The sequence below is a fragment of the Haliotis asinina genome, chromosome 15, assembly GCF_037392515.1.
Source record: "Haliotis asinina isolate JCU_RB_2024 chromosome 15, JCU_Hal_asi_v2, whole genome shotgun sequence".
Lineage (NCBI taxonomy): Eukaryota > Metazoa > Mollusca > Gastropoda > Lepetellida > Haliotidae > Haliotis > Haliotis asinina.
The window spans coordinates 22,766,040-22,792,190 of record NC_090294.1 but is presented as its reverse complement, the minus strand read 5'-3'; the positions used below and the strand labels follow the sequence as shown (position 1 = coordinate 22,792,190).

At 42.4% G+C, this 26,151-nt stretch overlaps 1 protein-coding gene across 1 annotated transcript; it reads left to right on the top strand.

Annotated features, from left to right (window-relative positions):
• The first annotated feature begins 952 nt into the window (after window positions 1-952).
• Window positions 953-25,859, top strand: LOC137265378 (polycomb group RING finger protein 3-like). The gene is made up of 8 exons (XM_067800767.1): window positions 953-1,055; window positions 18,060-18,181; window positions 19,009-19,105; window positions 19,712-19,767; window positions 20,414-20,479; window positions 21,148-21,383; window positions 22,004-22,084; window positions 22,673-25,859. Exons 2-8 carry the CDS (start codon window positions 18,073-18,075, stop codon window positions 22,718-22,720), a joined length of 693 nt encoding a protein of 230 aa, XP_067656868.1. The 5' UTR covers window positions 953-1,055; window positions 18,060-18,072; the 3' UTR covers window positions 22,721-25,859.
• The last annotated feature ends 292 nt before the right edge of the window (window positions 25,860-26,151 follow it).

The window sequence follows — 26,151 nt, the reverse complement described above, 5'->3', positions numbered from 1 at the left end:
CCCCGAGCAGTGAAAATTATAAATGTCCGCAATGAAAGTCATGCCCGCCATTTCCAAGTTGATATATTTTCCCCACTCATGTTTCTTTCAAATACTGAAAATCAATAAATTATTCAGCTGTTATGAGCGTTCCATAAAGCATTCCATGTGACAATAACATATCCTGTACAGTTCACTTAATTCTACCAGGTGAGTACACTGACACGACATGTGTGGTCCAGTCACAACAGTGTTTCGAGTATGGAAATCTCAATTAACAATTGTGTGATTTGTTTCAGAATAAACCCCAAATATTTGTAATGGTCCGCTTTCGTTTATCCGAAACACTAACAGAACCAAAAACATATTGGTCGTCGTATATAACCCTGTCAATAACTGTTGGTACAATCTGTTTTACATTCGTTTTTAAACCTTAAAAATGCCATACATTTTTGGTAATATCCATACTTAGCCCTATTGGTAAGGAAAGAAGGTGCAATTTTAGTTTGAAATCACGATGACAATCGACACAAACGAATCCCAGCTGTAAAAGCAAAGACAGAAATGCATTATTGTTGCAAGCAAGGTGGAAATATGGAAATATCTGTTTCCTTCCTAAATTCAAAGTCACAAGTATGTGTTACTGTGTAATCGGTTAAATGGGCAGTCGCAAAGTAGCATGATCCTTTACAAAATTTGAATGTTCATTTAAATGATAACATACTGTACTCCGTGCAACGCTATAAATATTAAACATAAGGTTTTATATTTCCAAAGAACATCTGCGTTTTGAAATTTGTTCGACAAATAGGAAATAAACTTAAGAGAGCATTAACAACTGTCTGAACCATCTGCAAGTCAAAGGAAACAAGCACCTGCAGGACCAACAAGTTGGATAAATATTAGGAGACATCTGATTGGCCGGTTTAGTGTTGATTTAGCCAATCAACAAGCACCTCTCATTGTCTGATCTGCTACTGCACTAAACATGGACGATCGAGGCAGATTTTTGACTGACATTTGTGATTATCGCAATATGTCTGGTCACTGAAGGCGCCGTAGAAAGATATCAGCAGGTAGGACAACATTGAAACAGTCTATTTCGAATAAAAAATTATTACCAAGGCACGAATAGGCGTTTTGATCGGGGCCGAAAGTCTTACAACCCATTGTTTCGCTTGCAATTTATGCAGCCTAAGTGCAGCACGTCTCCTAATTTCGTGACAGTACATGAAATATCCCTCGCTTCCCCTCTTATTGACGATTTCGCTTATTTGATGTTTCCTTAGACACGTCTGTTAGGTTCTTAACGCGGATATGATAAATTCTTAGATTTGATGAGAATACCATGAGGTGTTTCAAAATATTTTGTTATGAATTCTTCACGAGAATGCTGACGATTTTGCGGTTTAAATCAGTCATGTTCATGTGATTGATTCAAGGAAATAAAATCTTTTGACGCATTTTATGAATTTTGCCTTAATTTAGAAGACGAAACAAGGATGCTGGTTACAGGAAACTGTGTGTTCTAACACATGCTGGTTTAATGCAGTCATAGGCAGTGTTATGATTTATTTAAAAAAATGACTTTAATCAAATGTATTGACTTTATCACCATGCAAATTACACTTAAAATAAACTGCCAGCCAGTAACTCAATACACAGACAGAAATAATACTAAAATGGAAGTACTGGTTTCTGGCAAAACATTACATGTTTATGGCTATTGTAATGTTGTAATTTCTGTGTAACTATGTGTAAAATGTAACATATGTACCGGCGTGGTGGTTCTTTTGAGTAATAAAGTGTATTGTTAATGGCTATAAGTGGTTATTGTTGTATCCATCTGGAGTAACTAATTTGACCACTAATTGAATTAACTATGGGAATTTAATTGTTGTGAACTATGTAGAGGGGATAACATCTGAACAGTGTTGGCCCCGCTATTGCTTACCTGGCCTGAGGGTGTTAAGTTTGTATTAAATAGGTTGTACTTGACTTACCAAACACACTAGAATTGCATCATTTTCTTACCAATGTTGCCTGTTCATATTCTTTATGTGTTTTTTTTATTGTGGTGTCAAAGGCTGTCTAGTTTGTCAGGGTTCAAAACTTTAAAAAAGACCGATAATCGTTTTTGAAATTGGAGAGATTCCAAAGATATTTATAAACATGATGAAAACGTCATATTAAAATATGTATAAAGAGCTACGTTTAGCTTTGCTTGATATTATCACATGATAATTACTGTCTCACCTTAGGATATGACTCTTAGAGCTTGAGTACTTCTTGTGACAGTTTACCAGTGAAAACTGGGATATGATAAAATTCTTAAAGAAAAGAAAATATATAGTAATGTTGTTGGTGATGAAATGTTCAGTTCAAATGATCTAATTTGTCAAATATTTCAAATCATTTGATATTGCTTACTATCATGATTACCCCAACACTGTTAAGTTAAAACATGGTTTGAAGCCTGTATCAGTTAAGTTAGTGAATATGCTCCATTTGAACCTTTTTCTTTATCACTGTTCTGTAAATTGTCCTGTATTGTGGCCCTTCTTGGTGAAAAAGTGAACACTGTAATCAAGTTTTAGATTTTCATCTGTGTAATGAGTACTAGTGTGCGAAGAAAAAAACCTGTTCCTGATTTTACCAAATCCCTTGAATGTCGTTTAGTTCTAAGTGTGACTAATTTTAGGTCAAAATGTACCACACTAGAGTTGATGTCATGGCTGATGCTTGTTGACATCATTTTCAGGGCGGTCATGATCACAGCATTTTCTTACTTATCGGTTATACTTAAGGTGATAATATTTGACACTTGTTTACATATATTGTAATGATCTCTGTCACTGTGTTCATATAATATAATGATCTCTGAGTACCTATGACAAACTCAGGTCATGTTATGGGAATAGTTTTTCAACATCATCATGATCTGATTTAACTTATGTTATTTTTGTCAAGTGTCCTCTCTAGAAAAACACAACATTTTGGAAATTTCTGCAAGGCCTCAGGGTATATTTTGCTGTCATGTATCCTATCTGGGAATTATGTTTCATAAAAGTTCAAATGTGCCTGTGGTATGGGGGCAGTGAGGTAGCCAAGTGGTTAAAGCGATGGCTTGTCACACCGAAGACTGGGTTTTAATTCCCCATTTCTGCTGTCACCACTGTGGTTGCGTGCAGGAATATTGCTAAAAGCAAAGAAAATAATAGAATAGCGCTAAACCAATCAGAAAGCGACATTCATGTGTGAGGTAAGATAAGCTTGCTTGTGGTATGTCGGAAATGGAAAAATGTCTATTTGGAAATTTGTCCAGTAGTATAGGGAATGATAGTCCGAAAACACTTTTCAAAAACCCCTCTAAAAAGCCTCATTTAGTAAATGAGGCTTTGGTGGGACCCTTAGCTCTTGCTATTATTACCCCTACTACAAAACCACGCCATCACGTTTACCGTGACTTGGCAGGCGGTAACACTGTGCCGTACGGTACGATCAATAATTCTTCTCTTACAAACCCCCTACCCGGCCCACCCCTCAAGTAGTACAAGTTAGGTTCGTCGGCTTTCATATCCACTTTATCTATGTTGTAAGTTTTGACTGACCATATAGGATCGGTGGCTCGCTTACGGTTATCGCCCTCGTGTTCCCCCGGCTGGTATAGATACCTAACTAAGGCCCTATCTGGTATCTGTTTCTCCTTTCCACGCAATGGAGCAGACGACTCTGCTAACACTGATTTTAGTTTGATAGCGTCTGCCGGTTCCTTACCAGTGAGCCGGGTTACTTCATGGTTGATTGCCGACACCACCTCGGGTAACCTCGCTACCCATTCGGTCGATCGTTTTCCAGTGGTTGTCATTTCCCTAGCATATTGATGGCCGAACAAGCGCTCAGCCAAAGTCCTATTAAATCTCTCAACTATAGCTTGGCTGCGATGGGCTCCGGCCGTGCCACGTCTGACCTTTGTATCGTGTTTGGCTAGCAGTTGTGAAACGGCACCCATGAACTCCCGTCCGGGATCAACTTGCAGCTCTGTTGGCCAAGTCAGCGGGCTGCGTTTGTATATGCGTTCTAATCCTTTGGCTACTTTGGCCGAATCTTTCGTGGTCAAGGGTTCGGCTTCCTTGTAACGACTGGCTACGTCCACTACGGTTAAGGCATACTTGTACCTCTTATCATGAGGTAGGAACAGTAGGTCTGCCTGGTGAATGCTATTAGGTATGTTAATTCCGAAACTCCTTCTAGGTACGTAGCGTGGCGCCGGCAAATAGATCTGCCACAGGGCTTGTTTTTCAAGCCACGCTTTGGCTTTCTCTGGTGATACTCGCGCCATTTTAGCTAGCTTATCTACTGCGCTAGCTCCTTTCCAATATCCACGCGGGCTGTAATAAATAGCCTCAAATTTTTTCATGTCCATACGCGTATGTGTTTATACCATCAATAGCTATCCAACGTTTCGTGTCCATAGGCGATAGGGACGTCTTGTTTATAGTCAGTCCGTATATCTTATGTCCATCACTTCTAAGCGTGTTCATCTTATGCCTAAAGGTACGGGTCTTGAACAGGGCCTCCTTGAATCTGGCGTGTTTGATGTGTTGTTTCACCACATACTTCTTAACCCCTTTAGCTTTTCGGATCTCACTATTGTCGGCTTTCAATATGGAGTACATCTTAGGCCTCAAACCTATGTACTCAGCTATTGGCGTGCCAGCACACTCGTCCTTCATCTTACCTAGGACCTTTTTATTTACCGTGCTGTGTATAGTATGGGTCTTAGGATAGTCGCTGGTGTCGTATAAATCGATGTGTTTTTTCATGTCCTCGTACACGTCCTCGGTTCGAATCTCCATCAGCAGGGAATCCGTGTCAGTGTACAGCACTTCGCACCTGTCGCCGTACTGTTTCTTGAGCTCGTTGTAGTAAAAGTCGTACATCAGGTGTTTGGATAAATCGAGGATACTCATCCCAACGTAAACAGGTCGGTTGAATTTTATGTGGCTTTTCTTCATGTGTATGGCAACTAGGTCGTCTGTGAATATTTTATTACGGTTGAATGCCGGACTGGCTATCAATTTCCTGAGCTTGTCTTCCTCACTAGATCTAACCAGTTTCACGGTTACGCGTTTCCTCAGGTTTTCCATAGTCTTACCAAACACCGAGTTGTTCATGAGCTTGTAGAGATTTTTCTCAAAATCACTGGTGGCTTTTTTTCGTAGGTCTGTGTTCATTCTGATGTAGGGCTCCATCCATGGGCTCTGGTCGAACATGAGCACCCTGTGTATTTTGGTCAGCCTCATACCCAATGACAGGTACAGCTGTAGGTTGCGATAGTGAACTATGTACTTGGTCTTATTCATTAAGTTAGGCACGAGTTTCTCAACGTCCGCCACACGACCACCTGACAAGTTATGTTGGTACTCAGACATCCAGTCTGTGTTAACCTTCATACGTTCGGGTGCAAGGGGATAGCTGTTGTGCGATGCGTGTAATGCCTTGGGATACTCTAAGTCAACTTCGAGGATATACCCTTTGTTCGAATCTGGTGCAATGCTCATAACATCAACGTTTGGTACCCATTCGAATCCTCCTGTAGGTAGATACTGGCTCATGGCCCAGCCGTACAGGTTATTTGCGTCGAGGTAGAGAATGTGATTGGTTGGTTTGTTAGGATCGTAACCTTTCACGTATTGATTATTTGCTTTCGCGTATCGTTTGGATGCCATGGAAATCCCACCTCGCAAGCCTTTCTCAATGAATAGGTGCATGTCATAATCTGTGAGCAATTCCAAATTAACTCCTGTCTTTTTAAGCAAGGCGTCCCACGACAGACCTGGGCTGGTGTAATACCATGCGGGGTCGAGTTTATACTGCTTGAAACATGTTTGCCGAAACGTCTCGAACACGTCGGCTAACAGCAGTACATCTGTCCTCAAGTACAGGTCATGATAATCGCCAAGGTTCTTACAACCCAGTTTATTCCATACGTTAATCGCGTGTGAGTAATCGTCTCGTGAGACGGACGCTTCATTCAGCTTGCTATAAAAGCAGTCGATAGGAGGTAGTCTGGTCTCTGTGAACTTAGCCCAGCTATCCATGTACTCATATGGGTATACGCCCTTCCTCATGAGCAGGTGTCTAGTCTCGGCGTCTGTGTATCGATCTGTGATAGGGAAGGTATTGTTGGCCTTGACCAGACTGTCGAGTGATGACAGGAGGAATTGAAACGAGTCAATGAACCTAAGTCCGTTTAAGCTGAAGGAGATGTATCTCTCCATGTTGTTGGGAATGCACGTTATATTACCATCGATTTTCGCGATGGCCTGCATGATCAAGTGAGAGTCGTATCCTCTCAAGTTGTGAAAGACAACGGGAATGTTTATTGTCTTAGGATTGATTTTAAGCTTGAGGTTGCACGCGTTGTGAGCGGCGCCTCTATACTTACCAGTTATGTGGCAGTGATCTCTCACCGAATCACCGTTAAGTGGCGAGTCGCACACATGACAGTTAGTGCTACTGGTGTGAGCTATCTTGTCGGCTCTGGTCATACGCATGGGAGCGATTCTATACAATGCATTCCTAATAATTTTTTCTTCCTCCTGCAAGCACTTTAGAAACCTTTCAGCCGCGTCAGGACCCCTATACACTACCGGAGCTTTCGTTTCCCCGTCACAACGGACGACAATGTATCCAAACGAACAGGCTTTATGCTCTTGTGTTTTGTGTGTGAAACTCCCACTAGTGGATGATTCCCCTACAACTAAGGCTTCGAAGTCGGCGTATATGATATAAGGCACAGACATTTGATTCTTGTGATTGTCGAATTTTAGGATATTTTCACCTTCCTTAGGCATGTCGACTCGTATGGCCGTCTGCCCAACACCTTGGCAATCCTCCAGGTGGGATTCTAATAAATCGGCCCGACTGAAACAGTGTAGGCATCGTACACAAAAATGTTTTTCCCCAACGTGTTTCGACTGGTCGTGCAACAACCGGCTGAGATGTTTTATCCACGTGTAGTGATACTTTTCACCTTTTTGAATCATGAATAAATTAATAACTTGACAATCCTTCACCGGGCTGACCCTGTGTACTATTGTTGTGTTACCTTCGTGTCCAAAGACATTTATAGCCAGATTATTCTGTTTTTCTACTTTAGTGATCTGGGATATTGGGGTGGGTTCATCTATACCATCCCAGTTGAGCCCATCGTCCTGTGGATAATTAGAAGGCCTGTTCGGATTAGTGGCAGCTGGAAATAAGGCTGACCTGATAGATAACCTCAGGCAATCGTTTCCTCTATTCTTAACGTTTACTATGGCTTGTTTGTTCTTATAGTAGGGAGGCAAGGCTAGGTATGACCCACCTCTGAACGGCACGTATTTAGCTATATCTAGATAGACATTATCGATTTTATCTACAGCCCACCCGGACCCTAAGTGTGTGTAGCGTTCTAGGTATTCTCGTATCTGCTGAAAACTTGTATCGATTGATGCGTCAATGGTCTCTGCATGTGTGACGACCTCTTGTTTACCTCGGAAGTAAGGCTGAACATACTCAGTGGTACTCCCAACCTGCTTATCGAGCGACATTTTCACTGTGATCTGAAACTTGATACTTCCTAGATTATTTAGTTCCTGGTTGACCTTATCAGCTATCAGAGGCTTGATATCTGTAATGTCTATGTTTCTATCAATGTGCATGCGCCAACCTCTCAAATAATTGCCTACGGCGTGCTCAGTGCGCACGAACTGTAGGTCAATAGCTCTATTCTGTCGTAATAATTCTAAAAGCTGTGGTTTTCTCATACGAGAATACCCACCTAAACCCAAATCGTGTGCCTCGGCTTTCAGTTGTTTTACAGTTGGACGTGCTACTGGGGCATGTGATAACAATGCGGTTAACCCGGCTTTCCCCAGTTTTGAATAACCTGTGTATCCAAGCTGTTTCGCTTGAGCTTTTAACTGTTTTACTGTAGGAGGGACTTCTAAACCTAGTAATCTCAACAATGCTGGCTTCCGCATTCTAGAATACCCGATAACACCTCTCTGCTTTGCGGCCCGCTTGAGCTCGCGCACAGTAGTCATAGTGTTTACACCTAAGAGAATCAATGTCTAATTGGTCGGCAGTAACTCTTAAAAAATATTTTCTGGTGGCCGGGTACAATTCTAGACATTCTGTCAAATCGTCCCACGTACCTGGTAAAATATATAATGTGGCTGTTTCAATCCAGTACTCGCCTTGGGTATAGTATTCCTTGTATTCACTTATACTCGAAAAACATTCTATATGGTATTGAGACGCGATATCCCGCTCCCATTCGAAGGGGTGAGTATACTTAACACCCTCTTTAATCCATACCACGTCCACTATTATCTTAAATCTGAAGCTTCCCCATAAAGCCAGTTCATATTTGAATATGTTTTCCACAGACATAGCTATACGTAGGTGTGTATAATCTCTAATTGGAGTCTATCTTGAGCAGTCGCCTACGTTCTTTTATGTAGCCTTTTTTATTCTCGTATATGAGTTGATGTCTGACTACGTTCGCTCCGTGAGCTTTACATAAACAGTAGTGTCCTTTAACCCCGATACCACACACAGAACACGTGTAGTTAGGACTTCCCATATGGAAACAACAGAACCCCTGATTCCTGCATTTCCTACCACAGGCCTCGGTCTTCCCCATAAGTATATATTCGCATCGGTATGGAGCGGGTCTCATGTTTACTTATATAGGTATTTTAGTTTAATTGCTTTGCAACCAACGCAGTAGCTGCTATACCCAACACTATGAAGCCCAGTTCACGATTCATTTGTCCCTTGGATGGTGTGTAGTACTGAGCGAGTGTGGGTTTATTGAGCGGTTCCAATTGTTTACCAGTTAGTAGATAGTATTCTTTCATTGCTTCATCGACATCGTTGAATGTTTGAACGGCATGGTTTTCACGCGTGAGTTGTTCGTTAATAAAATCAATCCTCTGGAGGCGTTTTTTAGCGTACTCGGCCTGTGCTCTTTGTAATTTCTCAGTAGCGAGATCGTGTCGCTTCCTTTCTTCCTGTATTTCAGCCGCGTGATCATCTCGTAGTTTCGAGAAGAGGTAATTACTCCCGGAAAATGCCAGGGCATTCACTAACGCCCCACCGACCATCATAGCTATCGTGGCCATCCCTATATTTATTTCATTATATTATCAGGTATTATTCCTTGTTTTACTAGGATGTCTTTTGTGGCCATCGCCATACCAAGGTTCATTATGAGCATACCCATATCCTGCAGGTTGAAATCTAGCTTGATAGTTGGTTGTTTAAGCACCATTTTAGTCAACCGAGCGTACCCTACTGCTAGACTGGCTACCACTGTGGCGTGGTATGCGTCGTTGACGAACGTTTTCCCCTCAGACATTATGTATATGATATAAAATATTAAAATTATAACATGATATGCGGATCTACCATGGGGGATACCCCCATACCCCCACTGTTGTGGGTGGGGGGCTCACTGTTGGGTGGTGGCTCACTGTGGGAGGTGTATAACCATGTTATAACCACGGCAGCAGTTACGCCTACAGCCAACAACAGTCGGGTTGGGTTGGTTTCTTTATGTTGCCACCGTTTTTTACCGGCAGCTACTCTCTTAGGGTTCTTCTGTCTGGTTACTGTTGAAGTGGTCTCCACCGTTGGGGGTGGGGTCTCCTCCATCACTGTTGGGGGTACCTCCACTGGGGTCTCCTCCTGTGCAGCATCCATCTATACTATTATTATTATTCTTTCTCTCAAATTGGCAATGTTTTGCCGTGATAATCGCCGCCGTCACTGGAGCCAACAACATACCATACTTATGGTACAGCCCGCAGCTGATAGAGCTCACGGCGTGTTCGATAAAAGGGTCTTTATCTAGGTCCTCCCACAGGTAAAGTCGGCGCTCTGGTGGAATGGGAAGGAATTGTGATACAATACCGGTGTATATCTGGGTCATAGCCGATCCTATTGTCTTTGTCATTTCTGCTCCGAGCCGGGACTCGTATCTAGCGTACAGCTTATCGATTTCTTCGGCTGACATTTTGTGAATTTTATCCGGGGTGTAGTCTCCAAAGTAATGTTTGGCTTTGCCGCCAACAGCCAACGCCACCAGTTTCTCTCGCTTGTCATCAGTGGGACCTGCGGGCGACAATTGTTCGAGCAATTCCTCACACTCCATCTTATAATATAACAAGTAAGATTTAGTTTTAACTATATAATACCCGATACAGACAAAACACAGAGAAATGAAGGTTAAGTTGCACACGACAAACACTTCGAATATCATAGCTATATGCTTAACTTTGCTTAGCTTTAGCTTAGCTTTGCTTAGCTTTAGCTTAGCTTTGCTTAGCTTTAGCTTAGCTTTGCTTAGCATACTATATAAGCCACGGGTTGGTCGGTTTTTAGAACGAGCTTAGCGTGTTTAGTTTCAGCGAGCTGTTTTTTCACCCGTTCCCGTTCTAATTTACTCATCACATCGTTCTCTCTCAAACACTCCTCGAACGAATCCCTATCCTTGCAGTGAAATAAGGCCACCCATCGCGTCTGCTCCCTGAGGTCTTTCAACACCGAGTTGAACTTCTGCGTTAGCACCCAGACGCTGTGATTTGCATGCCGGCCGGAGAAGGCCAGGTACGATAGCATGTCTCTCTTTTTTGTTATCTCGCGATTAGCGCTGCAGTCGTCCAGTATAAACAGCGTCGGTTCCCCTTTAAATTTCTCGTGAAGAGCTTTCAACCAGTCCTGCAGGCGTGTTCCAGGGTCGATTTTGTGTACGTCCGGGTCCGTCATCACCCAAGGTCGCGCGTACGTTTTATTCATGCTCAGAGTAGGGCACATGATAACGATGTTATCGAACACATCCTTGTAGTAACCCTCCAACATATCCAACACGAAAACGGTCTTCCCACAGCCAGTCTGCCCGCATATGATAGCGCAGTGTGGGTCAGTGGGTAGTGGTGGGTACCCTCGGGGGGTGTGGGGGGGTGTCCCCCCCTCAATAGATGGCTTGCACGAATCTCCCATTGTCTATATTAAGTTGCGCGTCCATAATAACGTACAGATATAATTTCAACTTACCAGCGGTTTGAGCCTTCTTATTAATCTGGATAGTTATCCCTTCGCTACCGTTATCTATACGGCGCCCGCTACCGTGCAGTTTATCATCATCCGTGGATCGCATGTCCAACCATAGGGCGTACTTGGTGGTCAGGTATTCACCGATCTGCACGGAGCCGAGGTCCAGGTCCTTTGTTATGTAATCCCCCACTGGTAGCTTTTTTATCTCATCCCACTGCTGGTGTGGTCTCATACCATGACTGAACAGCTGGTTGGGCACGCCCTCGATGGTCACTTCCACCTTTTCAATCTCGGGGTTGAAAAACTTCTCGCTATCCCTCCGGAATGGATCGTAATCCTCCACGGGGACGACCAGGATACCTTTCATCGATCGCGCCGGCACGTTCAGGTTGATATTCCACACAGTGTCGCTCTTATCTCGCACGACTGATCTATGCCTCAGTACGCGATCGTACAGGATAGCCATCTTCCCAGAATACTGGCTTCGAACCTGCCTGGCCAGCTCCGGGCTAGTGACCATGTCGAACTCCAGAGAGATGTTGTCTATGGCATAACTGGCCTCATCACCGTTCGGCGTACGCACTACTTTGCTATAGTCGTTAAACGTGAGCTCGTATTCGAGCCTATCACCCAGTGCGGCCTGGTAAAACGGCGCGTGTCCCGTGAGCAACTCGAAGTCGAGCGGCACGCAGAATCGATTCCCGTATGCTAGAGCGATGGCCTTTTCACCGTCCGATAGCTTGTCTTGCTGGTCTGTCGTGAAGACGTATCCTATGCGCGCCCGGGTTGATTTGCTGATACCCTGGTACACATCATTGACTCGTTCTCCCTCGCTTTTCCAGAGATCCTTGTAGCAGTGAAACACGTCGCTGTCGTCGATGCTCAGCACCTCGTTACCGCTGATCTTGACGGTCGTTTTCTTGATGATAGCTCGACCCACGTTCCGCACTAGCTCGCGTTTGTCGTTGTCGGAGGTCAACGTGATATTGAACGCCAGTCGAACAGTGCCTGGTACAATGAGGTCATTCTCACCAAGGTTTGGAAATCTAACCAGCAGAGTTTGGTTCTGGTCTATCTTGCTGGGATTGTTGGTGATGGTCACCGACTGTCGCACGGCTCTGGCACCTAATGGCTCTCTCAATTTTCTGAAAGGATCTAATTTTCTACCGTACATTGTTATATAAATGAAATATATTTTTAATACTAATGGATGAAGACATACCTATGGATGATATGCGGGGCGCTAGTGCCCAGGTATACGATGATGACCAGGAGACCTCATTCTCGCAAGGTGACGAGCTCCTTAAAGGCGCCGTCGACGATTATTACGACGTAGTTGAAAATAAATCCAAACTCAAGCCGTTGGGAAGGAACTATTCCGATTTTACCTTCGATAGCAATGGCACGCTGCGTTTGAAGGCTCACCCGGGGATTGATCTCTTTCATCAAACAACGAGAAAACCGCTTGCTTTATCAACATTGGCCGGTAAATATAAGATTAACTTTGTTCAAGATGAACTAGGCTTCACAAATTACGGTGGCGCGCGACCTAAGCAGTATCCTCCGAAGTTAGTTCAAGATCTGGAAGGCATCAGGGACGCCACATCAAATCAAAACATGACTTATGATATTAAAAAGGTGTTGACCGACTACGAGAACAAACCATTCCCGGGGCTCGAATTTACCGTTCGGGAACTGCGGGGGTTGGATCTGACGATGCAAACCATTCGCGGACATCTCGCGAAAAGCACAGCTAAAATGAGTGAGATAGACGACCACATCGCCTATGAAAAGAAAAAACTCGGTGAAACTGAGGACGAGTCTATGAAAGCCACCATCGAGGAACGAATACGTAATTTGGAAGATGAAAAGCAAACCTGGCTGGAGACAACATCCTCCTTCAAAGAAAAGCTTCGATCCCAGGTCAGCCGTATACGGGAAACCATCAATCAAGTCCTCCACCGAGACACCACGTTAGCAGACAGGATTCGGATATTATTCCGGGAGCAAGGGATCACCATCGCCAGCATTCTGACTGCATTGGGTTTAATCATATCAACCCTGGTGGTGTCACTGGTGGGGGGTGCCCCCACACCCCCAAGTGCCGGCGGGGGAACTCCAGGCGGTGGTGGTGGTGTTAAAGACTGGATCAAAAAACTCGGGGAAGGCCTAGCTAAACTGGCTGGTAAAGCCGCCGAAGCCCTTCCCGGCATCCTGGGTAGCATCGTCTCGTGGTTGTTGAGCGCTCTGTCTAAAACTGCCATGTGGCTCAGTCAAAACCTGTGGGCAGCCATCGTCGCCGTGGCGGGTCTGGTGTACGTAGCGGCTAAGAAATCTTTAACCAAATAAGTCCCAAAGTTACCCCACCAACCACTAAGGCTGTTTTATTATCAATATGCTGCTGATAGGAGGCCTGCATATGAGGGGCCACCTCCTGTGGTGTTGGTTGAACTTTAGGCTCCGGTGGTGGCGTCACTATACCTTTTTCACGTGGTTGGATGTGTGGGATATGTGGGGTGTTAATATCGGGGTTGATACCCAACTTTTGGTCCGCCGTGGCTATAACTATTTTGTTGTTATAACCCACCACTTTTTTTATTCTCAGTTGCATATCACTCGGGGCCATGTACAACCCCACGCCGAACACGTAATTGACTTTCGATCTGGCGTATTCTAACACGTTTTGGTAACGGTCGATAGCCCGCGGGAGATCAACTGGAGAATTGATAGCATCCTCAACGTTGGAAACGAATTGTGTCTGAGCGTCGTAAGCAGTTCCCTTACCGAGGATGTTAGAACGCGTCATCGACTGCGCACCCAACAGCGCCCACACGTACGTTCGAATCGAGTCGTTCAAGCGTATTGTACCAGCACGAGTGAATCCTTTCGATGTTTTTGAGATCATTTTAGTCCAGGCTGTGGCTGCATCAGGACTGGTTTGCTTTATACAGCTGACATGGATCTTTTCATTCGTTGTGGGGCCTGTAAATGTATGCCGGTTTGGGTTGTATGAACCATCTTTAGAACCGGCATAATATTTTCCGGACCTGTAGAAGTACACGAGAACTATACCGAGACCATGGTTCACACCAGGAAGGCGAAAGTCTTTATTCGTTGGAATCTCAAACTCCCCACAAACACGTTCATAAGCGCGTCTATCATAGGGGTTATTCGTCATACTCCACGCTTTATCTTGGGGAAGAGGAGCACTTATTTCCTTCAATATTCGTCTCGTTTGATAATAAATATGAAACAAAATAACCGCCTTACTCAGTTCGTCTATACCGTAGTCTGGTTTCACACCCGACCCTGTCGTCGCACACCACACAGCAAAGTTGAGTTGGTTCTGCCAAAACTGCATTGGGTTTTGATTCCAGTTTACCACCGCCTGCGCGTTATTAACGGACACGACATACTTTTCAAAGATATCAATAAAGGTTGTTTTAAACCCCGTACCATCTGCATTCACCACGATTTTCAAGTGTGCTAAATCCATATTATAATTTATAATTCATATATTATAATATGTACATAACACTTCCCGGAATAACGAGCGGTGAGGCCGTTCAACTGACGCACGCGATCGATAACACGTCAGGTCAACTCGAAGTCGCACTCTGCGATATCACCTACCTACCGCAATGGACTAACATTAATATCAACAACAATAAGCTGTTCGTCAGTGGAACTCGCAGTCAGATAACTGACGGCTACTACAGCGTGTGCTCTCTAAACGATGAGGTCTTCAAACCCCTGGGAGCCGAACTCAAGATGAACGACTCAAACGGTACAGTGGTGTTAATCAACAATGGAATAAACCCTTTGAGGCTCGGCCGACCATTAGCAAGGATGCTCGGTATGTCTCCTGACGAGATAAAACCAACAACAACCGTCACAGGTACGAAGTTACCCGACCTAGTACCGTACCGAGAGCTGTACATTCATCTCGGTCAGGTGAGCACAACGTATAACATTCAAGGAGGTCACCCTTCCACTATATTGAGAGCAGTGCCGGTGAAAACTGAGAAATTCAACGACGGTAGAACCGAGTCATTTTCACCACGGCAGTATAAGAGATTAACCCAGGGCAACATACCTGAGCTGACAATATCGGTGTTAGATATAAATCATAATCCTGTAAATATAGGATACCTCAGCTTAACGCTTCACGTAACATGACCAGCGCACAAGGGCCCGGAGTGAAAAAATGCGTCAATATCGGGATCTCCGACCTCGGAGACACACGCGGTTTCGACGCTCCCGGAGTAGATGGTAAATCGTACGCCTTGCAACTGAAAAACAACATTTACAAACGCGTTGAAATCCCCTCCGGTGGAGCCCTAAGTGATATGATAGATACCACAGGAGCAACAGCCAACACTAAGTACGCCCTCGTCAACACCGGTGATGACAACTGGAGAATATACCCATCATTCGGAGGTAAACTGTTCGACTTAGACGATGTTGAGAGCACTACCGTCGTCAAAAACAAACCATATATGCTCGTCTTCACCGAAGATGACAAGTGGGTGTTGTTACCCGATAACAAATGGTTTCTCAATATTAGACTCGTCTCCCCTTACGTGTTCACGGATAACAAAGACAACCACCTAAACAAAGTCGTAAACAATGGAACCCTGCTCGTGGCTTACGTCCCAACTCAGAGGCGTAGCATAGTCGTCAGCCCAGTCAACACTATAGCAGCCCACATGCTATCGAGTAAACCGGCCATGCAAAACGTGAAATTGCAGTTGGTGTCTGAATTCGAAGGTGTGGTTAAGATACTAGAGAGTCTACCGGCAAACTCAACACTGTTCATCAAAGTCTACCTAGGGGAACCATCGGTGAATGATGTTGAGATCGTGAAGGGGATCAAACTCGGGTGGGTGAAACGACACCAGTATCAAGTTTGCAACGTTTACGTGCGGGTGGGTGTCGACTCCAAGACCAGTCTGCAGGGGGTCAACGTGATCGTGGAAAATAAGATATCACTAATCAATATCTTCCTACCTGACAACATACACTTCATGGGTATAAAGTTAACCCCTGAATTATTATCAGAAAACCAGTTGGAAATTATATCATAATAGTATAATAATGACTAGTCATCATCCCAACACTACACTTAACGACCTGGGAGATACAGAGGGATTCGATCAGCCTGGTGAGGAAGATGAATTATACATCCTACACTTCAAAGACAACGTGTACAAACGGGTGCTGTTATCAGATTTTAAAGAACCCAAATGGCTGGTCAACTTAACACCAGCCTCACCTTATATCACAATAGGTGAAAATGGGGTGATCTCTAAGATTAAGAACAACGGTAGTTGGGTCGGGGATTTCATTCCGGAGAGGTCATTAATCATGATGGCTGCTGGTCCCGGGAAAAATAGGTTAAGGACTATAGTAACAAATAAATTACCATTTCGCAATAATATATATAACATACATCTTGATATATCCCCCCCTTTCACACTCATCATAGAAGTCTTCTTTTTCTATTTAGGTAATGAAAACACCTCAAAAGAACAACAAATTTTACCCGGGGTGTCAATACACTGGTTTGATGAACACACAGACAAATATTGTCGTATTGTTATACAACAGGATACCCACGGGGCCCCTATAAACCGCTTAATAAGCCTCAGTGGGGTTTTTATTACAACAGGAAAGTCTATTAACCTCTCACCTATTACCCTGATTGATGGTCTAGATCTTGTAGGCTTCAAATACATTGAAAGATTTTTAACTGAACCCCAATTAAAATATCTTTCAAAATATATATTATAGGATGGGTCTGTACCCAGTCGTAGAGGAAGTAGCGAAGACGCTGGAAACCGTAGATGGGTTCCGCTTGAGGCAGTTATGTGATATGAAACGCCAACTAGAACAAGACCGTGACACGCGGAAAGCACTATGTAAAAAATATAATAGAGCTTTCAATATCGTGGACGGGGCTGACACTACCCTTATGGCAACCAGCATGGGACTAGGGGCGGCAGGCGTTGGGTTGTTAACCACCATCGTGGCTGCACCTATAGTGCTAGGTATTGAAATAACGGCTGGGGTGACAGGGTTGGTAGGGTTGGCGCTTAAGTTAGTATCACGCAGACTTAATCGTAAGGCATTGAAACACGACGAGATAAAGGTTCTGGCTGAAGCAAAGCTAAACACAGTGAGTGAGCGTATTTCCACGGCACTCTCTGATAGTAAGATCTCAGAAGAGGAGTTTCGTTCAATCCTCTCTGAACTCAAAAAATATAACGGAATGAAACAAGATATTCGATCCAAGTCTCGTAAGTCTGCTATCAGCGAGGATGAGAAAAAAAAGTACATAGCACAGGGAATACAAAAAGCCCAGCAAGCCTTTATTATGAACACCAAAGAGATCGTAGGCGGTTCACGTTAAACTGTTTCATCGATATAAATATAACATAGCCGTAAGCGAGCCACCGATCCTATATGGTCAGTCAAAACTTACAACATAGATAAAGTGGATATGAAAGCTGACGAACCTAACTTGTACTACTTGAGGGGTGGGCCGGGTAGGGGGTTTGTAAGAGAAGAATTATTGATCGTACCGTACGGCACAGTGTTACCGCCTGCCAAGTCACGGTAAACGTGATGGCGTGGTTTTGTAGTAGGGGTAATAATAGCAAGAGCTAAGGGTCCCACCAAAGCCTCATTTACTAAATGAGGCTTTTTAGAGGGGTTTTTGAAAAGTGTTTTCGGACTATCATTCCCTATACTACTTGTCCTGGCAAAAAACAGTTTACAGTCACATACCAAACAAACTGATGCATTTGCTTTTCTTTCAGTGTGCCATTTTAGTACATTTGCTACTGCTAGGGTCTTGACATGCAAGATATGAAAATGTCCCATTAAAGGAATAAAGAAATCTATTAGTCAACACTATGTACCTTTATGCCATAGCTTCTTTTTTAGTTTTTACTTTTCTTTCATTTCAGTGAAGTTGTCGAAATGATGGAAAAAAAAATACGACTGAAGACAGTCAATGAACATATCACATGTAGTTTGTGTAGAGGGTATCTAATTGATGCCACAACAATCACAGAATGTCTTCATACATGTAAGTATACATCAAGTAACACTTCCTTGTATTGGTTTTGTATTAGGTGACTAAAAGGATCAGTTGGTCAGACTAACTGACTTGGTTGACACGTCATCAGTTCCCAATTGCACAGATCAATGCTCATGCTGTTGTTCACTGGATTGTCTGGTCCAGACTCGATTATTTACAGACCACCACCATATAGCTGGAATATTGCTGAGTATGGCATAAAACTAAACTCGCTCACTCATCCATGTTCTTGTGTTTCAGGGGCAGTGAGGTAGCCTAGTGCTTAAGGCAAATGGTCATCATGCCACCAAAGACCCAGGGGAGATTCCTTCATGGGTGCAATGTGTGAAGCCCATTTTTGGTGTCCCTCACCATGATAGTTGCTAGAACATTGCTTTAAGTGGCTTAAAACTAAACCTACTTACTTAGTCTGAGATCAGCTTCACTGTGGGCTTTCTTAGCTTTAAGCTGACCAGGCATATATAGGAATACTGTTCAGTGTGGCATGAAACTGAAAAATCATCCGCTGGAGCATGTATAAATTACTTTTATATGTAGTCCCTTATGAAGAAAAATATCATAGGTCCATTCTTGGATGAGGAGTGGATTGACATGATGGATCATTTTAATCATTGCCATTGACTAATCATACTTTCAGTCTCTAGTTTACCTTGTTTAGACTCATACAGCTGTAATATTGCTGACACAGCATAAACTCACTCGACCCTAAACAGAGTCTTTTGACGTCCTTTTGAAATTTGCATCGAGTCACTGACTACAAAGATTTGATTTGTCAGCTCTGACTGTATATAATACAGTGAATGTGATTTTTCCAGTTTGCAAGAGCTGCTTAGTGCGGTACCTGGAGGAGAACAATACCTGCCCAGACTGCAGGCTTGTCATCCACCAGAGCTATCCACTCAACTATATCAGGTAAATATAGTTATTTCTATCAAATATGCAGCAGTGGTATAACAATACAGCAATATAGTAAAGTATCATGATATGAGGTATATGATATATTGTATATATGATATATTGTAGCTGAGTAGAAATGACTAGTTGATCTGGTCGTGCTACAGTTGCGTTACAGATGTTGCACCCAGGTGTGACTGTTGTATTGTAGCTCACACTATCAACCACTGGCGTGTCTGGTCAGGGTAATTATGTCTCGCACATTATACACAGATGTAACGTTTATATTGTAGCTCACACTATCAGGAACATGCTTGTTTAATCAAGGTGCAACTTTGTCACACACAGCCGTGAGAGTTGTAGTAGCTCTCACTCTCAACCACTGGCTCATCTGGTTAAGGTAATTATGTCAAACGTTACCTACAGGTTGACTGTTGTTTGTAGCTCACACTATTAGCCACTGGCTTGTCATGTGAAGATACACATATTACACAGTTCTCATACTTGTAGATGGCTGGGTCTGACATCATTTAAGAAACCTTTACTACATTTCTCATGACTAGTACAAACTCTGGGGGTTATATTGATCTCTTCCATCAAACAAAGTGTGTGTTTAAATTTCAGCTTCGACAGAACAATGCAGGACATTGTATACAAGCTGGTCCCAAACCTTCAAGAAAGTAAGTTCGCATAATTTGATGTTTTTATATCAGTGAATGTTTGTGACATATTTACATCATTCATACTAGAGTTTCCACCCGACACTGTGGTTGCATGCCAAAGGATATACAAGGGTTAAACACTGACTTTAAGAAACTAACTTGTCCTGACTAATTTTCCACTTGCCACGATTTTTATGACTAATCATCATGATGTAATTATGAAAGAATAAGTCAACATGGTATTTGATGTTATGTTGACTGGACTATTTATCAAGAAGTGATAAATAGCAAAGAAAGATAAATCAGCTTTACCATCGTTCGTTTGCAGTTTGAAACCGTATGTGGAAATTATCTAGTAGCCCACAGACAAGCAAGATACCATTAATCGATTCTACAAAATGAAAACTGTCTTGTCCCAGTTGTTGGACGATGGGAGTTTTTACCCCCTGATGTGCATAATTTCTACTGACAGTCTCAGTATATGATGGTGTCTCTAGTACACCTATATGAAGCTTCATTTTGACTACCTGTTGGTTTCTGACAGAGAGTAGGTGTCAAACTCTCTGCCAAAGGCATGCCTTCCTGGGAGTAAATTGTTTTATATGTTCAGCCTTGTATGTGTCTCAGAAGTTGAGAATCTCTGACAAGTTTGGTTTGTTTTCAGAGGAGATGAAGAGACAGCAAGACTATTACAAGAAGATGGGGAAGGCCCCTCCTAACTCTACACCAGGTAATCCAGCGTTTGTAACTGTTTGGAATTGTTCAGTTGATGTTTTTAAGACTGGTTTCATTGTGCACAATAACCCAGACAAATTTTGCGCATGATATGTGTTTACAATGATTCCACTGTTCTTCAGCTTTCCTTCAGGGTTTAAAGTGAGTGAGAGAGATTAGTTTTATGCCACACATGTAAATGGTGGCAGTTTGTAAATAACTGAGTCAGGACCAGACAATCCAGTGATCAACATCATGAGCATTGATTCTGTGTGATTGGGAATCGATGACATGTGTTAACCAAGTCAGCAAGCCTGACCACCCGATCCCGTTAGTCACCTCTTATAACAAGCATGGGTTACTGAAGATACTGTCAAACCTTTACAGCTTAAATGGGCATTTGGGTAGCCTTGTAGTTGAAGCGTTCACTAGTCACACCGAAGACCAGGGTTTGATTCCCCTCATGGGTACAATGTGTGAAGCCCACTTCTGGTGTCCCTCACCTTGATATTGCTGGAATATTGTAAAAAGTGGTATAAAATTAAACTCAATCTCTCACATAGGGTTGAAAATAAATATAATTCTTCTATTTGGCCACATACAGACATGTTATTTACATTTGTTATGGCAACTCAAAAGCACATCCCAGCATTTATTTACAACTACCTGTTTTGTAACTTGTAGCTGGAAATTGTGAAGAAAATCAAGAACCAGAGAAGAGTCAGACCCTGCCGCCACCAGATGAGGACCAGGACTGTCACCGTAGTGACGAGCAGGTGAACATTTGCCTGGAGTGTAAGGGTAACCACATGAAGAATCTGAAGAGGAAGTACATCCGCATTTCATCCCAGGCCACCGTCACTCATCTCAAGAAGTTCATAGCGCTCAAAGTCTATCATGCACGGGAGCGATACAAGGATGTAAGTGGATATTCAAGGGTATAGTCTTGTGGTTAAATGGGTAGTTGGGTAGCCAAGTGGTTATAGCATATGCTCATCACACCCTGGTTCAGATTCCACAAGGATAAAATGATGTTCATTTTTGGTATCCCTAGCTGAAAAAATCCTGGAATATTCCTAACAGAGGCAAAGAAACAATTACAGTCATTGGTTTGGAAACTTTGGGTTGTCAGGAGCGTTGAGTCTTGATTCCCATGAGTTTTGTTTCGAAAGTTCAAAATCATAGGCACTCATACTGGGAGTGAACTTATGACGGCTGTTTGTTGGTTGTTAGTTGAAAGAAAAAAAGATCTTTTCAGACAGATTTTCCCACACTTGGCATAGACATCTCTTAATGAATTTGACATACAATTAGTGTAGTGCTCACCCACTCCCTTACTCTCTCCCTCGACCATATCTCTCCAGTCTTTATATCAGTTCTCTCCCACCCTGCCTCTCTCATTCTGTTTGTACTCTCGCTCTCTTCCAACAAGAAATATGGATTAATTTCTGAAACAACCATCAAACAATTATTATGAAATGTCTTGCACTTCAGTTCTGGTAATTATGTTTATTTTAGACACTTTCTTCATTGGTTACAGGTTGATATTCTGTGCAATGAAGAATTACTTGGAAAAGATCACACATTAAAATTTGTATCGGTAACGAGATGGAGATCAAAAGTAAGTGAATTTATTACATTTCTGTAAGTGAGTTTGAATGAACAAATCTTGTTTATTTACTATAAACTAATTACTCTGAAAGTCTGCCAGTGTATCACAGTGAAGCTGATGTTGCTGAGTAGTCTAGTAGTTGAAGTGGTCACTCATCACATTGAAGACCAAGGTTTGAACCCTACAGGGCTGCGAAGCCCATTCTTAATGTTGTGTGATGTTGCTGGAAAATTGCTGAAAGCAGCATAAAACCTTACTATCAATACTCTAAATGTGTGTCAGTGTTATTATTTACTTGACCCTGTTTTGTGCAAGCTAGATGTACAGGAAGATCCAGGTTAGAACTGGTCTTGGCCTACATACCAATTGCGTAGATTGGTGCTCATGCTTTTGATCACTGGATTGTCAGACCTGGTTCACAGACTGCCGCCATGTAGCTGGAATGTTGCTGAAAGCAGTAGAACTAAACAAACTCACACTCCTCCAAGTTAGATTATTTACAGTTCAGTTTCATGTAGCTGGAAAAGTTTATGGCTTTAAACCCCAAACAAGCCTATTTTATTCCAAAAGTGTAAGTTTTCAGCATGTTTGTTCCAGGACGCCCCCCTCACTCTACATTACCGACAGAGGATGACAGAGTTATGACTATGCGACTGGGAGGAACGGCCTCACGTATGACCTGCAGCGAACTCGGCGGCTGATCCTACAAACTGGGGTGTTTCTTCCAGGGTTGCAAAGACTATAGCTTTATCACATCATTTCCTCCTGACTCGCTAAGTAAAACTAGGCTGGCTTCCAGAAAGGAGAGTGCAGCTGGTCCTAATGTTCCTTTCATTCAACCATCAACATTCTCAACTGAGGAGTTGACTTGTGGAAAATATCTTTCTCTGGATTGTGAGGTGTACACTGTGTATTGCCTCAGCAGTCAGCTGACCTTGAAGTCTTGTGAGGCCAATATTTTAAACTTCTGACAGTATTACTTATGAAATGCTAAGTTCGTTAAAGCATCTCTGCCCACCCTATTCGGACAAAAGGGGGATTTTAGACTATTAGTATTTTCCCTTTTATTGAATGGATTAGTTATCTTGGCATATTTTGGGGTTCTTTAATCATACAGTCTACGCAAGGTGAAGCAAGGCATCAGCATTCTAGGCTGATCCCAAAGTTGTCAAAATTATCTCCCTTGAGTTAGATGAGACCTGAACTTGAATGCTCTCCCCTTGATCCATAAAACCTCATTTGGTCGGCAAATCCATCCACAAGCAACATCAAACTGGGTTGTTGATATGGGTTGAGCTGTCATTGTTAACCCTTTAAAAGAGGATGCTTTACATTTCTCCTGTGTGGTTACAGACAGGATCATAGTTGTGAGGGAGTGATTAGGATAGAAGAGATCAGGATATCATTGTGGCCAATGTGGCCATTCATTTAACCATGACAGTATCACTGCTGACAATTCCACAAAGACATGAACCTGGCAGATATGGACATCAGTGGCTGTGGGACTCTGATCACTGGGTCAGTTGCATGTGGCCTATGACAATGCGCCAGATTGTGATCTCGTGATATGCTGGACACATAATGGTGAATCAGTGAATATTGTGCCAGTGTAGATAGTTATATTGTCCTTGTTTGCTCAGACTTCATATTCTGTAAAAGTGGCGTTCAGAGGAAGGATGACTTTGTGTAAGGAAGGACCTTGTTTATCCACATCCTTCTTAAAGGAAACCACAGAGTGAGCACCAGACTAAAGAGTATTTAAATTCATTTTCAGTGAATAGTGCCAAGGTACTATTCAAACAATGCCTTCAGTTATTAATGATACAAACAATCATTCAGATGCCCACAGGCACCAATCACACATTGTTTAAGGAACTAGTATATTTTCAACAGTATATTTTGCATTTTCAGTTTGATAATCATTACTGGATCATAACTCCAATTCGTTAACATACACTTACAACAGTCATAGCACTAAGATTATTGTAGCTACCATTCTTTGACATACACTTACGGCAGTCATAGCTCTATGATTATCGTGACTACCATTTTTTTATTTGTATCCATGCAGATTGTCAAGGTTCTTCTTTACCAAATGGTCATGGTTTATATAGCTGGTGACTGATAAATGAATCAGTCAGTGCCACCATGGTTTGGTATGTAACAAAAGGCTATGGAAGTACCATGAACTTTGCTGTGTTAACAGTTTGTGTGTTGTGTTCTATGGAATACTATTGAGTGGAGATACCGCGGGTCTGAGGACATGTACACCTCTCAAAGGAGCACATCACACTGACACAATAGACCAGGAGGTGGTTAAAAATAGTGGGCCACTTGGGAGTAGGTTTTCATAGGTCACCATGACCTGGATGGACGACAATAAGACAAATAAGGGTCACAGGCAGAAAACCAGTGTTGTACAGCAATCCAAGGAATACATCAGCTCTATGCTCAACCATTTCCCTGACAGTCTGACACATAGTCCTTAAAATAATCATAACTCATACAATGGAAGCCCTCTAAACTGTTGGGACCGGCAAAATATGACGGTATAACGATTGTTCCAGTTTAGCCAACTTTTCCCTTTTCAACGTAGGAATGATATTCTGTTTACCATAAAATACAACTGAACAACGTGTGGATGGCCACCATATTCTTTATTCATCAATAAAGATAACATTAAAAAATACAACACAACATTGTGTTTATGACGTGAAAAAGTCAGTAAGCTCAGCTTGCTGTTTTCTTTGATTTCCTCTCGAGAGCGTAATCCATACACCACAGTTTTTAACCACAATCCACTGTGTTATTAAGACATGTTCTGCTAATCATCTAAGCCATCTAGCCAAAGGGAGCAACAGACAAACTGGGAGACGAGTGACACTTGTCACTCACCAATTTACCGCACATACTTGTGCTTAATCACTTAACTGCAATCCACTGTGTTGTTAATGCACGTTCAGCCAATTGACAGGAGAGCCATGATAGGGGATGTTGCTTTTTTTGCACGTGAACTACTGCACAAAAAGTCATTTGGTCTGTCTTTATTTGTGCTGAAGTACGGAGTAGACTGACGCCAGAGTAGAAGACATGCAAATGATCGTAAATTAACCAGCTTTTACCAGGACCAAATTCTAGTGCCGATATTAAAAGCATACCGGATTGGAGGGATGCCGGTTTTGAGGGCTTCCTCTGTATATCATTGTCTGTGTCATATCTACCCATCAAGTCAACCTGTAGGTTCTTTTTTCACAACTATCAGTTGTCTACGGCGTGCATGTACATGTATGTTAATTCTCCTCGCAACTTCTCTGTTAAGTATATCTGATGTCCAGAGCCTGATGATATGAAACTTTCATTCACCAATGGATTCATTAAACTCTTTAGGTTCATTAACATCTAATGTTTCATGAGTTAATGGTGGCTTTTAATGTGGCATCATTAAACTTATCATTACCTGATGAACAGAGTAATTGTGTGATTAGATTTAGGTAATCGCATATAATGTTTTCACAGATCTTGGGGTTTTTTTGCAACTAAGCACTTTTTCTTTCCTGAAAGTGGTGAAAGTTTCTTCAATTGTGCAGTGTTGTAGCTGCAAAATGCATCTCTTTAGATGTTCATCTTTTTGTGAACCCTGATACCCTGAAGCCCAAAGGTCTTTTATGACATGCCTAATTTCTCAAAATGAACTAAAGTTTTAACTCAGATTACAAGTTTTACAAATGTGAAATGGATGAATTGTTATTACTTACTTTCGATTTCAGTTCACTCTGGGAGATGCCTTTTCCAGCGTTTTCTCAAATTTGAGGAAAAGTTCTCACTTATGTCAAAAGTTAGATTTACGTTTGTTTCAAGAAACTGGGGCCAGGGTTTAATGGCAGATGAAAGAAGTTAGGCTAAATGATAAGTTAATAGACCATTAAAGTTGGAAACTGGTTGTTATGCTTGGAAAGTCTATGAATTCTATGGCACTAAGTCTGTGGCACTAATGAATTGTCTGTGGTAGTACTATTATTATTTATATGTTAGTTAGATGTGTTATACATGAAAATTGACCCTGCTTGGTTCACAGT

What these genes read in the sequence shown, in the direction of transcription:
- LOC137265378 (XM_067800767.1), top strand. Translation starts at nt 18,073, where the DNA reads ATGATGGAAAAAAAAATACGACTGAAGACAGTCAATGAACATATCACA. An exon ending in TATCCACTCAACTATATCAG is followed by an intron (nt 19,106 to 19,711) that starts GTAAATATAGTT and finishes TTTAAATTTCAG; the next exon opens with CTTCGACAGAACAATGCAGG. An exon ending in CCCTCCTAACTCTACACCAG is followed by an intron (nt 20,480 to 21,147) that starts GTAATCCAGCGT and finishes TGTAACTTGTAG; the next exon opens with CTGGAAATTGTGAAGAAAAT.